Source organism: Chiloscyllium plagiosum, unplaced genomic scaffold (assembly GCF_037043375.1).
Source record: "Chiloscyllium plagiosum isolate Xiang-an unplaced genomic scaffold, Cpla_swu_hap1 HiC_scaffold_7, whole genome shotgun sequence".
NCBI classification, from domain to species: Eukaryota; Metazoa; Chordata; class Chondrichthyes; order Orectolobiformes; family Hemiscylliidae; genus Chiloscyllium; species Chiloscyllium plagiosum.
In genome coordinates, this window is record NW_028270145.1 from 121672418 (window position 1) to 121691287 (window position 18870).

At 43.4% G+C, this 18870-nt stretch overlaps 1 protein-coding gene across 1 annotated transcript in view; it reads left to right on the top strand.

Moving 5' to 3' along the window:
• The first annotated feature begins 2133 nt into the window (after positions 1-2133).
• The window catches only part of LOC122551869 (E3 ubiquitin-protein ligase MARCHF4-like), a 281240-nt gene continuing 264503 nt past the window's right edge, over positions 2134-18870 (top strand). The window contains exon 1 of the mRNA XM_043694417.2: positions 2134-5272. Within this exon, the coding sequence (XP_043550352.1) occupies positions 4889-5272 (384 nt within the window). The 5' untranslated portion in view covers positions 2134-4888. The remainder of the gene's footprint in view (positions 5273-18870) is intronic.

Consider the following 18870-nt stretch of genomic DNA (forward strand, 5'->3'; position numbering starts at 1 on the left):
ACCACTATCCCTGATTGGCCATACCCTCACTCTGGCCATCCTCTTGTTCCTCGCATAAGTGTAGAATACCTTAGGGTTTTCCTTAATCCTACCCACTAAAGCTTTTTCATGCTAGGTTAGAATATCTGGTTAGCATGGACAAGTTGAACCAAAGGGTCTATTTCCGTGCTGTATATCTCTATGACTCTCCTAAGTCCATTATTCAGTCCCTTGCTGGCTATTGTTTTAGTTAGTAGTATATATGCTAATAGTTTTTATCTGAGGAAAGGGAACAAATTGCTAGAGCATTGATAGATACCTTTATATCCTCTTTGGCCACAGGTGAGGTCCCAGAAGATGAGAATAGCCAACGTTGACCCATTGTTTAAGAAGGGTAGCAGAGATAATCTAAGAAATTGCAGGCCTGTGAGCCTCACGGTGGGAGGGAAATTATTGGAAAAGATTCTTAGGGACATAATCTATTCACATTTAGAAGTAAATGGACTTAATAGTGAAAGATAGCATGGTTTTGTGCAGGGATGGTTGTGTCTCACTAACTTGATCCGGGGTTTTTGAGGAGTGCTGAAGATGATTGATGAGGGAAAAGTACTTGATGTTGTCGGCATGGATTCAGTAAAGCCTGGTTAGCTTTAGCTGGTTTAGGTGGATACAGAACTGGTTTGTCATAGGAGACAGAGAGTAGCAGTGGAAGGATGCTTTTCGGAATGGAGGTTTGTGACCATTTTCACAGGGATCAGTCCTGGCACTTCTGCTGTTTGTGGTCTACAATAAATGATTTTGGAGGAAAACATGGTCTAATTAGTAGGCTTGAGGATGATACAAAGATTGGTAGAGTTGCAGATGGTGAGGTGGATTGTCAGAACATACAGCAGAATATAGATCAGCTGGAGGCATGGGCAGAAAAATGGCAGATGGAATTTAATCTGGACAAATGTGAGGTGATGTATTTTGGAAGATCAAGTACAGGTGGAAATTATACCGTGAATGGCAGAACCCTTAACAGTATTGATGTGCTGAAGGATCTGGGTGTGCAGATCCATAGATCACTGAAGATGGCAGCACAAGTAGACAAGGTAATAAGAAAAGCCTATGGCATGCTTGCCTTTATTAGAAGGGCATTGAGTATAAGGATAGACAAGTTATGCTGTGGCTTTATAAAATTTCAGTTAGGTCATGCTTGGGATATTGTGGACAATTCTGATCACCACGTTTCCAGAAAGATGTGGATGCTTTGGACAGGGTATATAGAAGACTTACCAGGATGTTGCCTGGTATGATGGATTTTAGCAATGAAAAAGGTTGGATAGACTGGGTTTGTTTTCACTGGAACATAGGAGGTTGAGGGGTGACCTGATAGAAGTTTATAAGATTGTAAATGGCATGGATAGAGTGGATACTATGAGGCTTTTTCCCATGGAAGAGGATTCAATTATTAAGGGACACAGGTTAAAGGTGCCGGGAGCGGGGGTGAAAGTGTAAAAGAAATGTGCGAGGCATATTTTTCACACAAAGAGTGGTGAATGCTTGGAACATGCTGCCAGAGGAGATGGTGGAAGCAGACACAATAGCAATGTTCAAGAATATATGAAGAGAAAAGGAACAGAGGGATACAGATCCTGCAAGTGAAGACAGTTTTAGTATGGAAGGGCAAAGTGTGTTGGCACAGGCTTGGAGTACAGAAGAGCCTGTTCTTGTCCTGTATTGTTCTTTGTTCTGTTTATTTGTAGTTAGAATCTAATGAATTGTAATAAATAATAATTATTTTTTAGTACAGAAACTTGGTTTGTGCTTTCTAACAACTAAGAGTCATAGAGATGTACAGCACAGAAGCAGACACTTTGATCTAACTCATCCATGCTGACCAGGTATTCTACATTAATGTAGTCCCATTTACCAGCATTTGGCCCATATCCCTCCAAACCCTTCCTATTCGTATATCCATCCAGATGCCTTTTCAATTTTGTAATTTTACCAGCCTACACCACTTCCTCTGGCAGCTCCATACACGTGCCACCCTTTGCATGAACAATTTGCCCCTTATTTCCCTTTTAAATCCTTCCCTTCTCAGTTTAAACCTATGCCCTCTGCTTTTGGATTTCCCCTACCCTGGGGAGAATACCTTGACTATTCACCCTATCTATGCCCCTCATGATTTTATAAACTTCCATAAGGTCACTTCTCAGCCTCTGATGCTCCAGGGAAAATAGCCTCAGTCTATTCAGCCTCTCCCTATAGCTCAAACCCCCCCAGCCCTGACAGCAACAAGCTTGTAAATCTTTTCTGAAGCCTTTCAAGTTTCACAACATCTTTCTTATAGTAGGGAGACCAGACTTGAATGCAGTATTCCAGAAGTGGCCTAACCAATGTCTTGTACTGCAACAACATGACCTCCCAACTTGTTTACTCAGTACTGACCAATAATGAAGGCCTTATGCCCGAAACATCGATTCTCCTGCTCCTTGGATGCTGCCTGACCTGCTGCGCTTTTCCAGCAACACATTTTTCAGCACTGACCAATAAAGCAAGTGTACTAAATGCCTTTTTTACTAAGTGTATACCTGCGACTCAGTTTTCAAGGAACTATGAATGTGGACCCCAAAATCTCTGTTCAGCAAAACTCCCCAGGATTTTACCATTAATTATATAAGTCCTGCCCTGATTTCCCCTACCAAAATGCAGCACCTCACATTTATCTAAATTAAACTCATTTGCCAATTTGATCAAGATCCCATTGTACATGGAGGTAAACACTGCAAATAACATTTGAATCAGAAAGTAAGGTAAATTGGGGAACTTTAACATTTGGTTTGACTCTAGGAGCAGAAGGCTTGATTTATGGCATGCTATCTCAGTGGGCTCTGACAGTTTGCTTAAGAAATCATTTAATTTGAGGATGTTAGAATTACACAATTAGAGATCCACACAAATGGAAATTGAAAAAAATGACTGAATTATAGCGAAATGTCACCAATCAGGTATCCATGGAAGCAGAAAATCATGAAAAAATAGAAACAGCAAATAAAACTTATTTAAAAATTAGTTTCAAAATAAGTGATTGCCCAGTTAAAATATCGAAGAGGCATTTTTTTTTCTCTCGGGTTGTTATGTGTATTTGGAATTCCCTTCCTCAAGCCACAGTGGATGCAGAATGTTAAGTATTTTTAAGGCAGACTTGGATAGATCTTGATTATCGGGGATATGCAGAAACGTGGAGGTTAAAATTAGGTCAGCCATGATCTTACCGAACAGTACAACAGAATCGAAGGGCCGAATGGTTCACTCCTTTTTCCTTCTTCATATCAATCACATAATTGTTAAAAATACTTAATCGGAGAATCACAATACAAATAAATCAATTATAAGCCTGTCAACAATATAATCAGAGAATTATACTGTTTTGAATTGTGGTTTATACAATCAAATAATCCCAGAATCTGAGAAGCACATACAATCTGATGAAATAATTGTAGTACCATTCGATTACAAAAACATGGAGTAAATTAATCCAAACCGCACAATCCCTTTCCACTGTCCCCATCAAAAACTTGCAGCTCAGGTACAGCATAGAGATAGATACAAAATATATGGAGGACAGTGGGAGGTGGGGGTGAAGGTAGGGATGAGGGAATCGGTTGGTATTGGTGACGCTGTTGCTGAGCTGCAAGTGACAATTGTTTGAATCCGGAAACAGAGATGACTGGCTTATTGAAGTTTCAATATATAAGATAATGTGGATGCAGCGAGAGGCAAGCGACGAAAGGCCGCCTTAAGAAGCCAGGAGGAAGAGGCGGGGTGGGAGAGAGGCCGCTTTAAGAAGGGCCGGGAGGCGGGAGCTGTCCCGGATTCGGTGCTGAAATGAGCAGCTGCTCGAAGCAGAGCTTCGGTATTCCCTGCACAGCGGACTTCAAGAGGCTGAAGGTGGAACCGTGTGGAATTGAGGAGCCACCAGATTGGATCACCGAATATGAACCGGAATTAAAGAGAAGCCGGAGACAGGGAGCGCCAGAAACTGAAAAATCAACACAAAGGGCCCGGAGATCCCGGAGAGATGGGACACGGAGTGTAACCCGGAGTAGAGCCGGAACAGGAGCAGACCCCCAGCTGGAGCTGACGCTCACATCGAATCGGCGCAGCTTTCTGATCCCGGTATAAACCGGATGAAATGACGATGCATTTATTCCGATTGCTCGATACTGACTCGAGTGGATCTGAAATCAACTTCATATTTGCTTCGTGTTTTTGACTCCCAAAGTCCGGAAGCTGCTTCTTGGCGATTGTTACCGTTCGCAGAGAAAAAACTGCAACATTCACCAAGAAACCGATCCATATTTCACCAGATTCCTAGCCCCGAGGCCGGATGCTGGCCCCCGTGCTCGGTGCGGTCTATCCCCCGGAGTCGGTGAGGTCTATCCCCCGGGCTCAGTGAGGTCTATCCTCCGGGCTCGGTGCGGTCTATCCCCCGGAGTCGGTGAGGTCTATCCCCCGGGCTCATTGAGGTCTATCCCCCGGGCTCGGTGAGGTCTATCCCCCGGAGTCAGTGAGGTCTATCCCCCGGAGTCAGTGAGGTCTATCCCCCGGGCTCGGTGAGGTCTATCCCCCGGAGTCAGTGAGGTCTATCCCCCGGAGTCAGTGAGGTCTATCCCCCGGCCTCGGTGAGGTCTATCCCCCGGGCTCGGTGAGTTCTATCCCCCGGGCTCGGTGAGTTCTATCCCCCGGGCTCGGTGAGGTCTATCCCCCGGGCTCGGTGAGTTCTATCCCCCGGGCTCGGTGAGGTCTATCCCCCGGGCTCGGTGAGGTCTATCCCCCGGGCTCGGTGCGGCCTGTATTTGAAGCCTGATCAGGGCTTGTTCTGTTGCTGAGCTGCACATTGTTTGATCACAACACACAGATGTTGCGCCAAGTCCGCCTCAAGTGCCGCTGCCGCCTGTTGTTCAGTGACCTAAAAGGTTTTCTACTCCGGCGCCCCCCTCCTCCTCCTCCTCCTCCAGTGATGAATTACGACCGAATCTCAAGGCCGACCAACAACGGGCTCCTGACCAACAACAACACACTGCTCCCGGCTGCGAAAGGGGGCAAGTGGCGGGCTCCAGGGGAGGAATGCCCTGAGGAACAGGAACACGGGGCCTATGAGCAGCCCATGCCCTTAGTGAGCCCATCAGCCGAGGAATCTTACCGAAGGAAATGTGAGGATGGAGTGTCTTTAAGCAGCAGCAGCATTGCCAGTGGCTGTCGCTCTCCTCAGTGCCGCATCTGTTTCCAGGGCTCCGAGCAGGTCAGTGCTGAATATTCCCAATTACAGCTTCACTTCCACCTTGAAACCCACCTCCAGCTCCGAGATCCTCCCTCCGGCCGCTTGCTAACTTCAAAAACCTCGGTTCGGTGGAAACATATTTTCCTGTTTCTTTATGAGAAAGGAATGATTGTCATTAGGACACAGAAGGATTCAATTCGGCCCATCGAAGATATACCGGAGAGACCATATCAAAGCAAAAGGGATGTTATAAACACTGGCGGGTAAAATTAGGGTGAACCCCAAGATATTCTATAAGCACTTTAAGAGAAAGCACTTTAAAAGAACAGGGCCCAGTCGGGACTAAGGAGGTAATCTGTGGGTGTAGCCGGAGTATATTGGTCAGTGTTAAACAAGTACTTCTCATCTGTGTTCACTTGGGAGAAGGAGGATATAGGTACAGAATTCAGAGAGAGGGACTTGAACAAATTGTCTTAAGGAATGAGGAGGAATTGAAGGTTTGCTGGACTTAAAAGTGGACAAATTCCCAGGGCCAGATGTGTTGAATCCAAGGCTGCAGTGGGAGATAAGGGAGGAAGTAGGGGCTCTGACTCAATTTTTAAATTCCTCCCTGGCCACAGGGAAGGTGCCAGAGAATTGGACAACAGCTTTAGTTCCACTTTTCAACAAGCATGGTAGGGGTAGACTAGGTAATGAGAAGCCAGTGAATCTTACGGTAGGGAAACTGTTGGAGATAATTCCAGAAGAGACAAGGTTTGATTAGTGATAGTCAGTGGGAGGTCTTTGTCAGAGGGAAGTCATGCCTAACAGATTTGATTGAAGTTGGTGTGATCAGGTGTGTAGATGCAGGTAGTGATTTGGTTAATGTGGATTTCAGCAAAGCTGTTGAGAAGGTCCCACATAGGAGACTGATAAAGAAGGTAACTTGGAAAGTTGGATTCAAAATTAACTTAGTATGTGAAGACAGAAGGTGGTGATAGAACGCTGTTTGTGTGACTAGAGGCTAGTGTCCAATAGTGTACCACAAGGATCAATGCTCAGTCTCTTACTGTTTGTGATATTCATAAATGATGTAGATGAAAATTTGGGGTAATCTTAAGTAAGTTTGTGGATGACCAGAAGATCGACCAGAGAGGACTAGGTTAATAGAGAGGATGAAGGTCTTAGGTGACAGGAAGATATAGAGGGATTGGTCAGACAGGCAGTTTGTGGCAGATGGAATCTAACCTGATAAATATGATGTGACACACTTTGGAAGAAGTAACAAGACAAGAGAGTACTCAGTGAATGACAGGATACTAGGAGGTTCAGAGGAGTAAAGGGATCTTTGATGGCTTGTCCACAGATCCCTGAAATGGCAGGGCAGGTTAATACTGTTGTCTAGTTCTTCCTTAAACAGGTTAGACAACTCCGACCAAGTTTTGTGAAGGAATTTGCTCAGGTGTCCCACAATAGCAAAGTGGTCAAATCAATATGAACACAAACCAGTATCAATTTCCTTTATTAGGAACAAAGTTACTATAACCTTTAATAATAAATGCCTCTAATTCTATTTGGCTGCATAAGGTTACAATACTTCTCAACCTTCTTAGAGTCAAAGAGTCATAGAGATCTACAGCAGGGAAACAGACCCTTTGGTCCAACAAGTCCATACTGACCAAATTACTTTAGTTCCATTTGTTAGCACTTGACCCATATCCCTCTAATCCTTTCCTATTCATATACCTAGCCAGATACTTTTTAAATGTTATAATTGTACCAACCTCCACCACTTCCTTTGACAGCTCATTCCATATACGCACCACCCTCCACGTGAAAACGTTGCCCCTTAGGTCCCTTTTAAACCTTTCACCTCTCATCTTAAACCTATGCCTTCTAGTCTGGACTCCCCACCCCAGGGAAAAGACCTTGTCTATTTACCATATCCATGCCCCTAATGATGCCTTTCTGTATCGGCCTTCCTTTGTTTGGTGGATAAGTTATTAGGTGTATGAAGTCCAGGATAGCTGTTGCCTTTTACATTATGCTAATATCATTAGCACCTGGCTGCTGTATTTGCACTGTGTCTGGTGTGTGGGTTTTGTGATTTCAGCGTTTTATATGGCCAATGTACCCAGCATCTCTTGCTATTTGGCCAAGTTAGCGATATATAGCGACATTTCTCCACTTTTGAATGGAAAAACCTGATGCGAATGAAATTCAAACCTAAAATTTGGTTATGTGTGCTGTCAGGGAAACCTGCATGTTTATGTGAAAGTCATTGTGTGCATTGGTCAAACCTATCATACAATTAAATGTACAAAAAAGGGAACTCCTGTTATGACAATCCATATAGGATTGAAGTACAAAGATAACTTTCAGAAATCAGAACAAAATGGAAGTGACAATAGTGATAACCCTGGGAGGTTTATCTATCAAGTGGTCCAGAAGTGCATATACAGCATTATTCATAGTGACTGTGCTGAATTGTTGGGATAGCTATCTTTCTCAGCCTACAATCCTAACCGCCAGTACCTTAAGGTATATCAAGGTGAGTGCAATTAGGACCACAGCTAGATATAAGAAGAGCCAAATTCATGAATGATAGGTTAAGGGCACAATGGTGTAGCCTGTTTGTCTGCATTTACTTAAGAGTAGTCCCAATCGTTGTCCCCTGTCTCTCCACAGCATATGGAAGGGTGTCATGGTAACCTAACCAAATACTATTTTTTAATAATTCCAATATTTTCAACTTCAAAGGTCCTCAACTCAACTTTGTTATTCAGAATAATTGGAAACCTTAGCACCAATGCCAATGCCTTGCTAAGAGCATTCTTGCAGTGTCATTGTATCACACTTTGTGAGCTGCTGCAACTGGCAGCTAGAGATGTTAGTATGGGTTTTCTCCTGGAACAAATGTTTGAGCTATTCATCACTGACCCGGGATGGGACTTTTCCTTGGCTAGTCTGTCAAAGGTCCTTTCTCAGCTGTTTAATCATCCAGTTAGTGTAGATACTGCACAGGGTGTTGCTTTGTTGCTCAGCGTCACCCCTGTTTTTGCCCTGGATGATCTAGTTAATCATCTAGGCGTGACCCTGTGGTATGGTCACTACATGGTGACTAGCCTGATTCTCCACTAGTTCTCCTGTGCTCTCATGTCGATTGCCTGTATTTAATTCATCTTGGGCTTATTTGACTTGTTGAGTTGAGTTCCTGAGCTTATTTTCTAAATTAGCCAAATCAAGGGTAGCGACCGTTGACATCTCTGCCCCATTTGCTGTGGCTAGATCATTTAAAGAACTCCTTTATCTTTTGTCTATTGACTGCTGCTCTTGGTTTTTCCTGATATTTTCCTGTCCCTCATCACATTATTCTGCAAGTCAGGTGGGAATATGATTATTTTAATGGGGAAGGATACCACACCAGTAACAGTATCTCTGATACATTTATTATAATTGGTGTTATTTACATAATCTATGTCTGGGCCTCTTGCTGAGATATTTGTATCATCGATAATCATAGATGAGGTGCCGGAAGACTGGAGGTTGGCTATCGTGGTACCACTATTTCAGAAGGTTGGTAAGGACAAGCCAGGAAACTATAGACCAGGGAGCCTGATGTCGGTAGTGGGCAAGTTGTTGGAGGGAATCCTGAGGGACAGGATGTGCATGTATTTGGAAAGGCAAGGACTAATTCAGGATAGTCAACATAGCTTTGTGCGTGGGAAATCATGTCTCACAAACTTGATTGAGTTTTTTGAAGAAGTTACAAAGAGGATTGATAAGGGCAGAGCGGTAGACGTGATCTATATGGACTTTAGTAAGGCATTCGACAAGATTCCCCGTGGGAGACTGGTTAGCAAGGTTAGATCTCACGGAATAAAGGGAGAACTAGCCATTTGGATACAGAACTAGCTCAAAGGTAGAAGACAGAGGGTGGTGGTGGAGGGTTGTTCTTCAGACTGGAGGCCTGTGACCATTGGAGTGCCACACGGATCGGTGCTCGGTTCTCTACTTTTTGTCATTTACATAAATGATTTGGATGCATGCATAAGAGGTACAGTTAGTGAGTTTGCAGATGACACCAAAATTGGAGGTGTAGTGGACAGTGAAAAAGGTTACCTCAGATTACAACAGGATCTTACCAGATGGGCCAATGGGCTGAGAAGTGGCAGATGGAGTTTAATTTAGATAAATGCGAGGTGCTGCATTTTGGAAAAGCAAATCGTTGTAGGACTTATACACTTAATGGTAAGGTCCTAGGGAGTGTTGCCGAACAAAGAGACCTTGCAGTGCAGGTTCATAGCTCCTTGAAAGTGAAGTTGCAGGTAGATAGGATAGTGAAGAAGGCATTTGGTATGCTTTGTTTTATTGGCCAGAGTATTGAGTACAGGAGTTGGGAGGTCATGTTGCACCTGTACAGGACATTGATTAGGCCACTGTTGGAATATTGCATGCAATTCTGGTCTCCTTCCTATCGGAAAGAAGTTTTGAAACTTGAAAGGGTTCAGAAAAGATTTACAAGGATGTTGCCAGGGTTGGAAGATTTGAGCTATAGGGAGAGGCTGAACAGGCACAGGCTGTTTTCCCTGGAGCGTCGGAGGTTGAGGGGTGACCTTATAGAGGTTTACAAAATTATGAGGGGCATGGATATGATAAATAGACAAAGTCTTTTCCTGGGGGTGGGGGAGTCCAGAACGAGAGGGCATAGGTTTAGGGTGAGAGGGGAAAGATATAAAAGGGACCTAAGGGGCAAGTTTTTCACGCAGAGGGTGGTACATGTATGCAATAAGCTGCCAGAGGAAGTGGTGGAGCTGGTACAATTTCAACATTTAAAAGGCATTTGGATGGGTATATGAATAGGAAGGGTTTGGAGGGATATGGACTGGGTGCTGGCAGGTGGGACTAGATCGGGTTGGGATATCTGGTTGGCATGGTAGGGTTGGACCAAAGGGTCTGTTTCCATGCTGTACATCTCTATGACTCTATGATTCTATGTTGTTCCAGCTTGTCAGGCTGCCTCCTGGTCTCCAGTAGCTCTCCTCTCACTAGAACAGGCTCTTTCCAGTTGTGACTGGAACTGTCCCGCTTAGAAACATAGACACATAGAAACTAGGTGCAGGAGTAGGCCATTCGGCCCTTCCAGCTTGCACCATTCAATATGATCACGGCTGATGATGCAATCTCAGTATCCCATTCCCACACTCTCCCCATATCCCTTGATCCCTTTAGCTGCAAGGGCCACAGCCATCTCCCTCTTGAATCTATCTAATGAACTGGCCCCAACAGGTTCCTGTGGGAGAGAGTTCCACAGGTTCACAATTCTCTGACTGAAGAAATTCTTCCTCATCTTAGTCCTGAATGGCTAACCCCTTATTCTTAGACTGTTCTGGACTTCCCCAACATGGAGAATATTCTTCCCGCATTTAGCCTGTCTAGTCACATTGGGATTTTATATGTTTATGAGATCCCCCTCATTCTTCTAAATTCCAGCAAATACAAGGCCTTTCCATCCAGTCTTTCCTCATATGCCAGTCCTGCCATTCTGGGAATCAGTCTGGTGAACCTCTGCTGGACTCCCTCAATAGCAAGACATCCTTCCTCATACTCGGAGACCAAAACTGCACACAATACTCAAGGTGTGGCCTTTCAAAAGCCCTGTAGAACTGCAGCAAGATACCCAATACTCAAATCCTCTCGCTATGAAGGAGAGCATGCTATTAGCTTTCCTCACTGCCTGCTGTATCTGCTTTCATCGACTTTTCCACTGTGACACCCAGGTCTTGTTGCACCTCACCTTTTCCTAAAGTACCTTCCTGTTTTTGTGACAAAAATGGATAACTTCACATTTATCCACATTTTATTGCATTTGTCAAGTGTTTGCCCACTCAGTCAGTCTGTCCAAGTCACCCTGCAGCCTCTTTGCATCTTCCTCGCAGTGCATACTGCCACCCAGCTTAGTGTCATCTGCAAATCTGGATATTTGGCATTCAATTCCATCATTCAAATTGTTAATGTATATTGTGAACAATTGAGGCCCCAACACTGAAACCTGTGGGACCTCACTCGTCACTGCTTGCCACTCTGAAAAGGGCCTGTTTATTCCAACCAGTTCTCTATCCGTGTCAGTACATTACCTCCGATACCATGAGCTTTAATTTTCCTTACTAATTTCTTGTGTGGAACCTTGTCAAAAGCCATATAGATCAGGTTTTGCTGTATTCTGGTGTCTTGTTCGTTAACTTTTCTAATTCATCAGTAAGTGATTACTAATCTCTCCCACAGCAATCTAATCTCAGCTGGTCAGTTGTGGGAATCTCCTAGGCTGCATTCTATTGCTATTGCTGTGGTTATGTTAGTGGCCTTCTTTCCTAATTTGTTATGTGTTTTCTGCCATGGAATGTCTAGGGGTAGTGTTGGGCAAGCTAATGCAGATACAGATAGACAAGAATCCTGGCCCTGATGGAATGCATTTCAGGGTGCTAAAAGAGATGGCGGGAAAAATAGCAAGTGTTTAACAAGGGCGGTAGACAAAAGATGGGGGATTTTGGACTGGTTAGCGTAACTTCTATAATAGGGAAGATGCTTGAGTCTATTATCAAGGAAGAAAAAGGAAGGCATCTAGATAGAAATTGTCTCATTGGGCAGATGCGATCATGCTTAACTAATCTTTTGGAATTCTATGAAGACATTACAGTGAACAATGAGGACCCAGTAGATGTGGTGTACCTAGATTTCCAAAAGGTCTTTGACAAGATGCCACACAATAGGCTGCTGAATAAAGATGCCTGGTGTCATAGGTAAAGTATTGACATGGATAGAAGATTGGTTGATTAACAGGAAGCAAAGAGTGAGGAATGAATGAGTGCTCTTTTGGTTGGCAATCAATAACAAGGGGTGTACCTCAGGGATCAGTGTTGTTAGTGCAATTATTTACAATTTATATAGATGATTTGGAGTTGGGGACCACGTGTAGTGTGTCAAAATTTGGAGATGAGACTAAGATGAGTGACAAAATAAAGTGTACAGAGGACTGTGAAACTTTGCAGAGGGACATATATATTTTAAGTGAGTGAGCAAAAATCTGGCAGGTAGAATACAATGTTAGTAAATGTGAAGTCATCCATTTTGGTAGGAGTAACAGTAAAAAGGACTATTACTTTAATGGAAAAATGTTGCAGCAAGGACCTGGGTGTCCTTGAATCACATAGGGTTGGTCTTCAGGTGCAACAGGTAATTAGGAAGGCAAATGGAATTCTGTCCTTCATTGCTAAAGGGATTGAGTTTAAAAGCAGAGAGGTTATGTTGCAGCTGTATAGGGTACTGGTAAGGCCACACCCCCTAGAGTTCTGTGTGCAGTTTTGGTCGTCTTAGTTGAGAAATGATGTACGGGCCTTAGAGGGGATGCAAAGGAGGTTCACTGGGTTGATTCTGGAGTTGAAAGGGTTGGCTTATGAGGAGAGACTGAGTAGACTGGGATTATATTCATTGGAATTCAGAAGAATGAGGCAGGATCTTATAGAAAAATATAAATTATGAAGGGAACAGATAAGATAGATGTGGAGATGATGTTTGCACTGGCAGGTGAAACTAGGACAAGAGGACATAGCCTTAAAATTAGGAGAGCAGATTTAGGACTGAATTGAGAAGGAACTTCTTCACCTAGAAGGTTGTGAATCTATGGAATTCCCTGCCCAGTGAAGTCGTTGATGCTACTTCACTAAATGTTTTTTAGTGAAGATAGTTTTTTTTGAACAATGAAGGAATTAAGGGTTACGGTGACAGGGTGGATAAGTGGAGCCGAGGCCATGAAAAGATCAGCCATGATCTTATTGAATGGGAGAGCAGGCTTAAAGGGCCAGATGGCCTACTCCTGCTCCTAGTTCTAATGTTCTTAAGTTCTGTGATCCAGGGACAGCCTGGGCCACTTTTTATTGTCTGAGACTGTCCTCCCATGTTGGATGAAGGAGTACTTGTCCCATTTTGCTATGAAGCAAATTATTGCTAGATGCTTGTAGGATTTCTCTTCAATGTTGTGAAGTTATGGGAAGTGGCTGTGTTCTTGCTGCAGCCTCTCAAAGACTTAGATATGTAGAACTAGCGCACAGTGACCCCTTCTAACACTATCCAGATATAGGATTTTAACCTCTTTTCTTGGCCTGACTGTAGAGTTTCCCACACCTGTGTTTTACATCCATTCCTGGGTCCGTGACCAAATCTCTGGTTCCTTGTTCCAGGTACTCTTTAAAACACGGAGCAGTCGTTTTGATAGGGATAGCGGAGTGTGTAGGAGAGTCAACAGCTGCCAATATCTTTATCTCTTTTAAACAGAAAAGTTTCCTCAACTTTGCTCAACTCTCTTGAACTCAAAATTTGACTCTTAAAATTACTTTCTCTCGACTCTGTCCCCATCAAACACACTTGGGGTAGGGACAACAAGGGATCAAAATATAGGGTAAACTTTGCTCCACTCATTCGAACTCAAAGTAAACTAAAAGTCAACTCCTCTTAGCTCCATCCCTATTGAGAACTCCTGGAATAGGTACAACAGGGTTTAAAATTCAGAGGAAAACTTTTTTCTACTGATTGGAACTGAAAATAAATAAAACTCCTCTCACACTGATCATCAGACACTTCTTGAATAGGGACAACAGGGGTTTAAAATAAGGAGTCCAAAATGTCTCTAGGGTTTCCACACAAGAGGCAAATTGTCCCATGGGCTGACTTCCTCAGAGTCCCTGCATTCCCCACTACCGTTTTCCAGCTCATGCTTTGTTTACTCTAGCTGTAGGACCAATTTCTGGTAGGCTGCCTGTAATCTCAGTTACTTAGTTGAATCCTGGCTTTCATGTGAGATATTTATACACTTAATTATGGCTCAAGCTTAATTCTGACTGCTCCACTATCAACATCCTATGAGTTACTAATGATCAAAAACTCAACTGGACTCACCACATGAACACAGTGGCTTCAAGAGCAGGTCAGAGGCTAAGAATACTGCAGCGAGTAACTCATCTCCTGACTCCCGAAAGCCTGTCCACCATTTACAAGGAATACTCCCCACTTGACTGGATGGATGCAGCCCCAACAACACTCAAGAAGCTTGACACCATACAGGTCAAAGCAGCCCGCTTGACTGGCACTGTATCTAGATTAGAATGGTGCTGGAAAAGCAAAGCAGGTCAGGCAGCATCTGAAGAGCTTTTGCCCGAAACGTCGATTTTCCTGCTCTTTAGATGCTGCCTGACCTGCTATGCTTTTCCAGCACCACTTTAATCTAGACTCTGATGTCCAGCATCTGCAGTCCTCACTTTTGCCTGGCACTGTATCTACAATCATCCACTCTCTCCAACACTGATGCTCAATAGCAGCTGTTCGTATTATCTACAAAATGCACTGCAGAAATTCACCAAAGTTCCTCAGACAGCACCTTCTAAACCCATGACCGCTTCTATCTAGAAGGACAAGGGCAGCAGATATATGGGAACACCACCATCTTCAAGTTCCCCTCCAAGTCACTCACCATCCTCACTTGGAAATATATCACCATTCCTTCACTGGGTCAAAATCCTGGTATTCCTTCCTAATGGAATTGTGGGTCAACCCATAGCACATGGATTGCAGTGGTTCAAGAAGGCAGCTCACTACCACCTTCTCAAGGGCAACTAAAGATGGGCAATACATACTGGCTAGCTAGTGATGCTCACATCCCACAAAAAATGATTTAAAAAAAAATACATTGCTGCTGAGTTTGACTTTGGAGGACCTGATGGTCACTTCTAATTGAAGCCTATTCGGGTGCGAAATGTTGTCAAGTTCCTCCTTAAACAAGTTCAACAACTCTGACAAGAGTGTTATGAATGAATTTATTGGTGTTCCACAATACCAAACGGTCAAATCAATATGAACACAAACTGGTTCCAATGCAAAACAATCACATTTTTTTTTCTTTTGGTGTTTTTTTGTAAATGAAAAGAACAAATATCTTCCCTATAAAAGGGGGGAAAGATAAATAAACTCTCCTTCTCAAAACACAGAGACCACTAGTATCAGCAGTAACACATTGACAGTGCCCAGCCAGCACAGAGTCTGTGCCCTAAACTAAGGAGACTCTAAATCTGTTTTTTTTTTTGTTTTTTTTTCTATTTCCCCCACATTTTCGCCGAACAGCAGTAGTGCTTATATTTTCTCCAGCACCCATGTGGTGTGTGTGTAGGTGTGAGACACAGTGAAAGACAACAGGTGTACAAATCTTTATTCAATTTCCACCACCAGGAAGAAAGGAAACACCAGAGTGGCCAGTGACAAGCAGTGCCCTTCACATCAAAGGGCAATGCTGCGTGATCAAAAAGGTGAAGGGGAGGGCAGGGATACAATCCATCTTTATTAGGAACAAACTTACAATAATCTTTAATACTAAACACACTAATCTCTAAGGACTTTCCTGCTCCTCGGATGCTGCCTGACCTGCTGTGCTTTTCCAGCACCACTCTGATCTAAACTCTGATTTCCAGCATCTGCAGTCCTCACTTTTGCCAACACTAATCTTAATCCTCTTAGCTCCTTAAGGTTACAATACTTCCCAAGTCTCATGAATGATTTATGCAGTCGTGCTTTCTGTCTCTTTCTGTGTCTCTGGGTCTGTGAAGCTGCTTTCTTCCTCTCTTTCTGGATGGTCAGCTGGTATCTGCCTCCTGCCACGCTGGCCTCCTCTGAAGGCCTCCAGGAGATTTAAGAGATTGATTGAACTGCAGGTGAACCCTGTTTTTATATTGTTTTGGATGGTTTTCTAGAACTTTCTGTAGTCTGGCCAATCAGGGAGACACACTTAATAATTTGAAACATTGTCAACCATTTGGAAAGCTTGGTACTGTTTGTTTCTTTGTGTAGCAGGGTCCAGCGCCTTTCTGTGTGGTGGATACGTTGTTGGGGAAGAGTTGATTTTGCTGGCTTTTCTGGGTCATAGTTTGTAAGTTTATTTTCACAGAATAAATTGAAGCCCAGGATCAGGGTCGCAGCACAAAAAAGAGTGACATCCCAGGAAAACTGTAAGTTTATTGGTTGATAATAGCTGCTAATGTGACTATAGGATGGTTTCAGATTGAATGAAAATAGAGAAATATTTAAGATAACAAACTAAAAGATTAGTAGAACATTAAATAAAACAAACTAAGAACTAAGCAAATAAAAGAGAAATGCAAGACCAAGCGATGTGCTGTACCTGTATAATGTGGGAGCTGATGATTCATAGTGACCATATCTATAGCAAGCGTTGGTTGCTTGAGGAACTCTGGGTCAAACCTGATAACCTTGAGTCTGAGTTTCAAACACTGCGACACATCAGGAGGGGAAGAGTTACCTGGATACTGTGTTTCAGGGGAAAATGACACCCCTTAGATGCACTACCTTGAAATTTGGTTCGTGGTGAGGGACAGAAGGGTGTGACTATGAGGGAGCCAGGTAGAGGTATCCAGGAGTAGTGCTGCAGGAGCCTCAGTCTCAAGCTTGTTGAGAGGTTTGAGATTCTTGCTCCCTATGTGAACAAGAGCTTTGGCTGTGGGGAGGATAAGCAAGCTGACCATAACAGCGTGAAACAGGGAGCAATTCAAGAGGGGTCAAAATACTTGGGAGGAATTAAGTACTATCACCATCACTAAAGAAGTAGTATTAGACAAACTAATAGGGTGAAAGGCATTTAAGTCTCCCGGCCCTAATAGCTTGCCTCCAAGGATCAGTACAGTACAGGAACAGGCTTTTTGACCCACTATGTCTGTGCTAACCATGAAGCTATTCTCAACTAATCCCAACTGCTTGCACCTTATTTATTCTCTGTCCGGTCATGCAAATGTCTAAATGCCTCTTAAACTTTGCTTTCATATATGCTTCTACCATCTCCCATTTTAATTCCTAATATTACCATTTCTCGTAGATCCCGCATTGACTCCCTATCTTCTCTGTCATTATTTTCCCAATGAGGGTCAACATTTGGGAATTTCCGTTCTGCTGGGGCCCCTTCTTCCCCAACTGGGTGCTTCTTTTCCCATTCCTATAAAGCCACTCTCCTAATCACACCTCGTTCTTCCCCTGAAAATAACGTTCCTAAAATTGCCATCAGTTCTCCCCAGGTATATAAATTAGGCCCTAGGAATTGATCTAATTGTTTGGCTAGACCAACCGGATCCTCTATTAAATTTTTCATTTCCTTTTTAAAGACCCTAACTTCACTGCTAGTTAAGGGAGCGTTTACATATCCGATTGAACCTTCCCCAATCGGAACCTCTCGTAAGGGACATAATTTTACCATTATTTCTGCCCCTCCTTTACGTGTGGTGGCTCGAGTGACTCTGGGCCCCCCTCCCCAGGTCCTGCATCCTTTAGTTCAGAGTCCGTTCCCCTTTCTGTGTCTGGACTCGATTCTACTTCGGGAGCTGTAGGCTCGTTCCAGGGAGTAGTATATGGGGGCGGCAAACACGTTAAGGGATCCCATTGTGGCTTCCCTTGTTCATTCTTTTTCTGGTCTTTCCCTGATTCCTCCGTATTCACGGGACATAATTTTACTCCCGCACTCCCTATCCAACAAGCCGCATAATTGGACTCTTTTTGACTGTACGCTTCTTTTCGATTGACAAATATATTAAGATCTTGACACAGCCAATCCTCATCGGACCCATATTTGGGCAAAAAAACTACCAGGTGCCTTAATACTTTCTCTAATCCAGACAAAACAACAATAATTTATCATTGTAGCCTTATCTTTCTCCCGCGTCCAGGAGTTGTGTTCCTAATTACCCAACATTCTCCCCAAAGAACTGTCGGGCGGGATATATCCCCCTTTAATGTTATTTACAGATCGATCATTACACAGGCAACTCCCCATGCCTCCCATTATTGCTAATTTAATTAATCTTAACGAGGTCCGGTGTCACCTTCTTCCACACCCCCTTCAGGGTCCTGACTAGACACCTCACTCGTCCGATTAATCTGACCAATTATATGCTTTTTGAGACTTCACCTGTTCTCCATAAATCACTTTTATGTAAGGATAAAAGAGGTTAGTTAGAAACTGTAAAAAGAACAGGAGTTAACATTTTATTTCATAATCTGTAAAATCCTTAACCTTAAAAGAAATCATGTTAAAATTTCCATAGTAGAAATCAGATTCAAAACAGTCCCGGATCTCAAGCTCCATCAGTTTGAATGCACATTTGTTTGTTGGTGATTGAATGTTCAATCACCAACAAACAAATGTGCATTCAAACCGAATCACAAAGGGTTAAACTTTCTACTAGCTGTACAGCTCTCTCTCTCTCTCTCACACACACACACAGACACCGTGTCTCACAGACACTTTGAGCTTCCCGCAATTACTCCTCTAGCTTTTGAATATTCTTCTGGACGTCTGGCCATAAGTTAGTTACGAAGTGCACCCTCAGTAGCCCTTCAGCTACTAGTCCTTCTAACACGGGCTGTTTTCCATTGACATATGCTTTATTTTATATATTGCCAATTCCCCGTACTTTCGTACGTCTCGACCACCAAGGCAATACTTAAAGGTCTCTTTTCTTACCTTGGTCTGTGCACAGAGTTACCTGGCCGTTTTGGTGCGCCCCGTCCCGCGGCAATTCCTGCAGCAAATACCG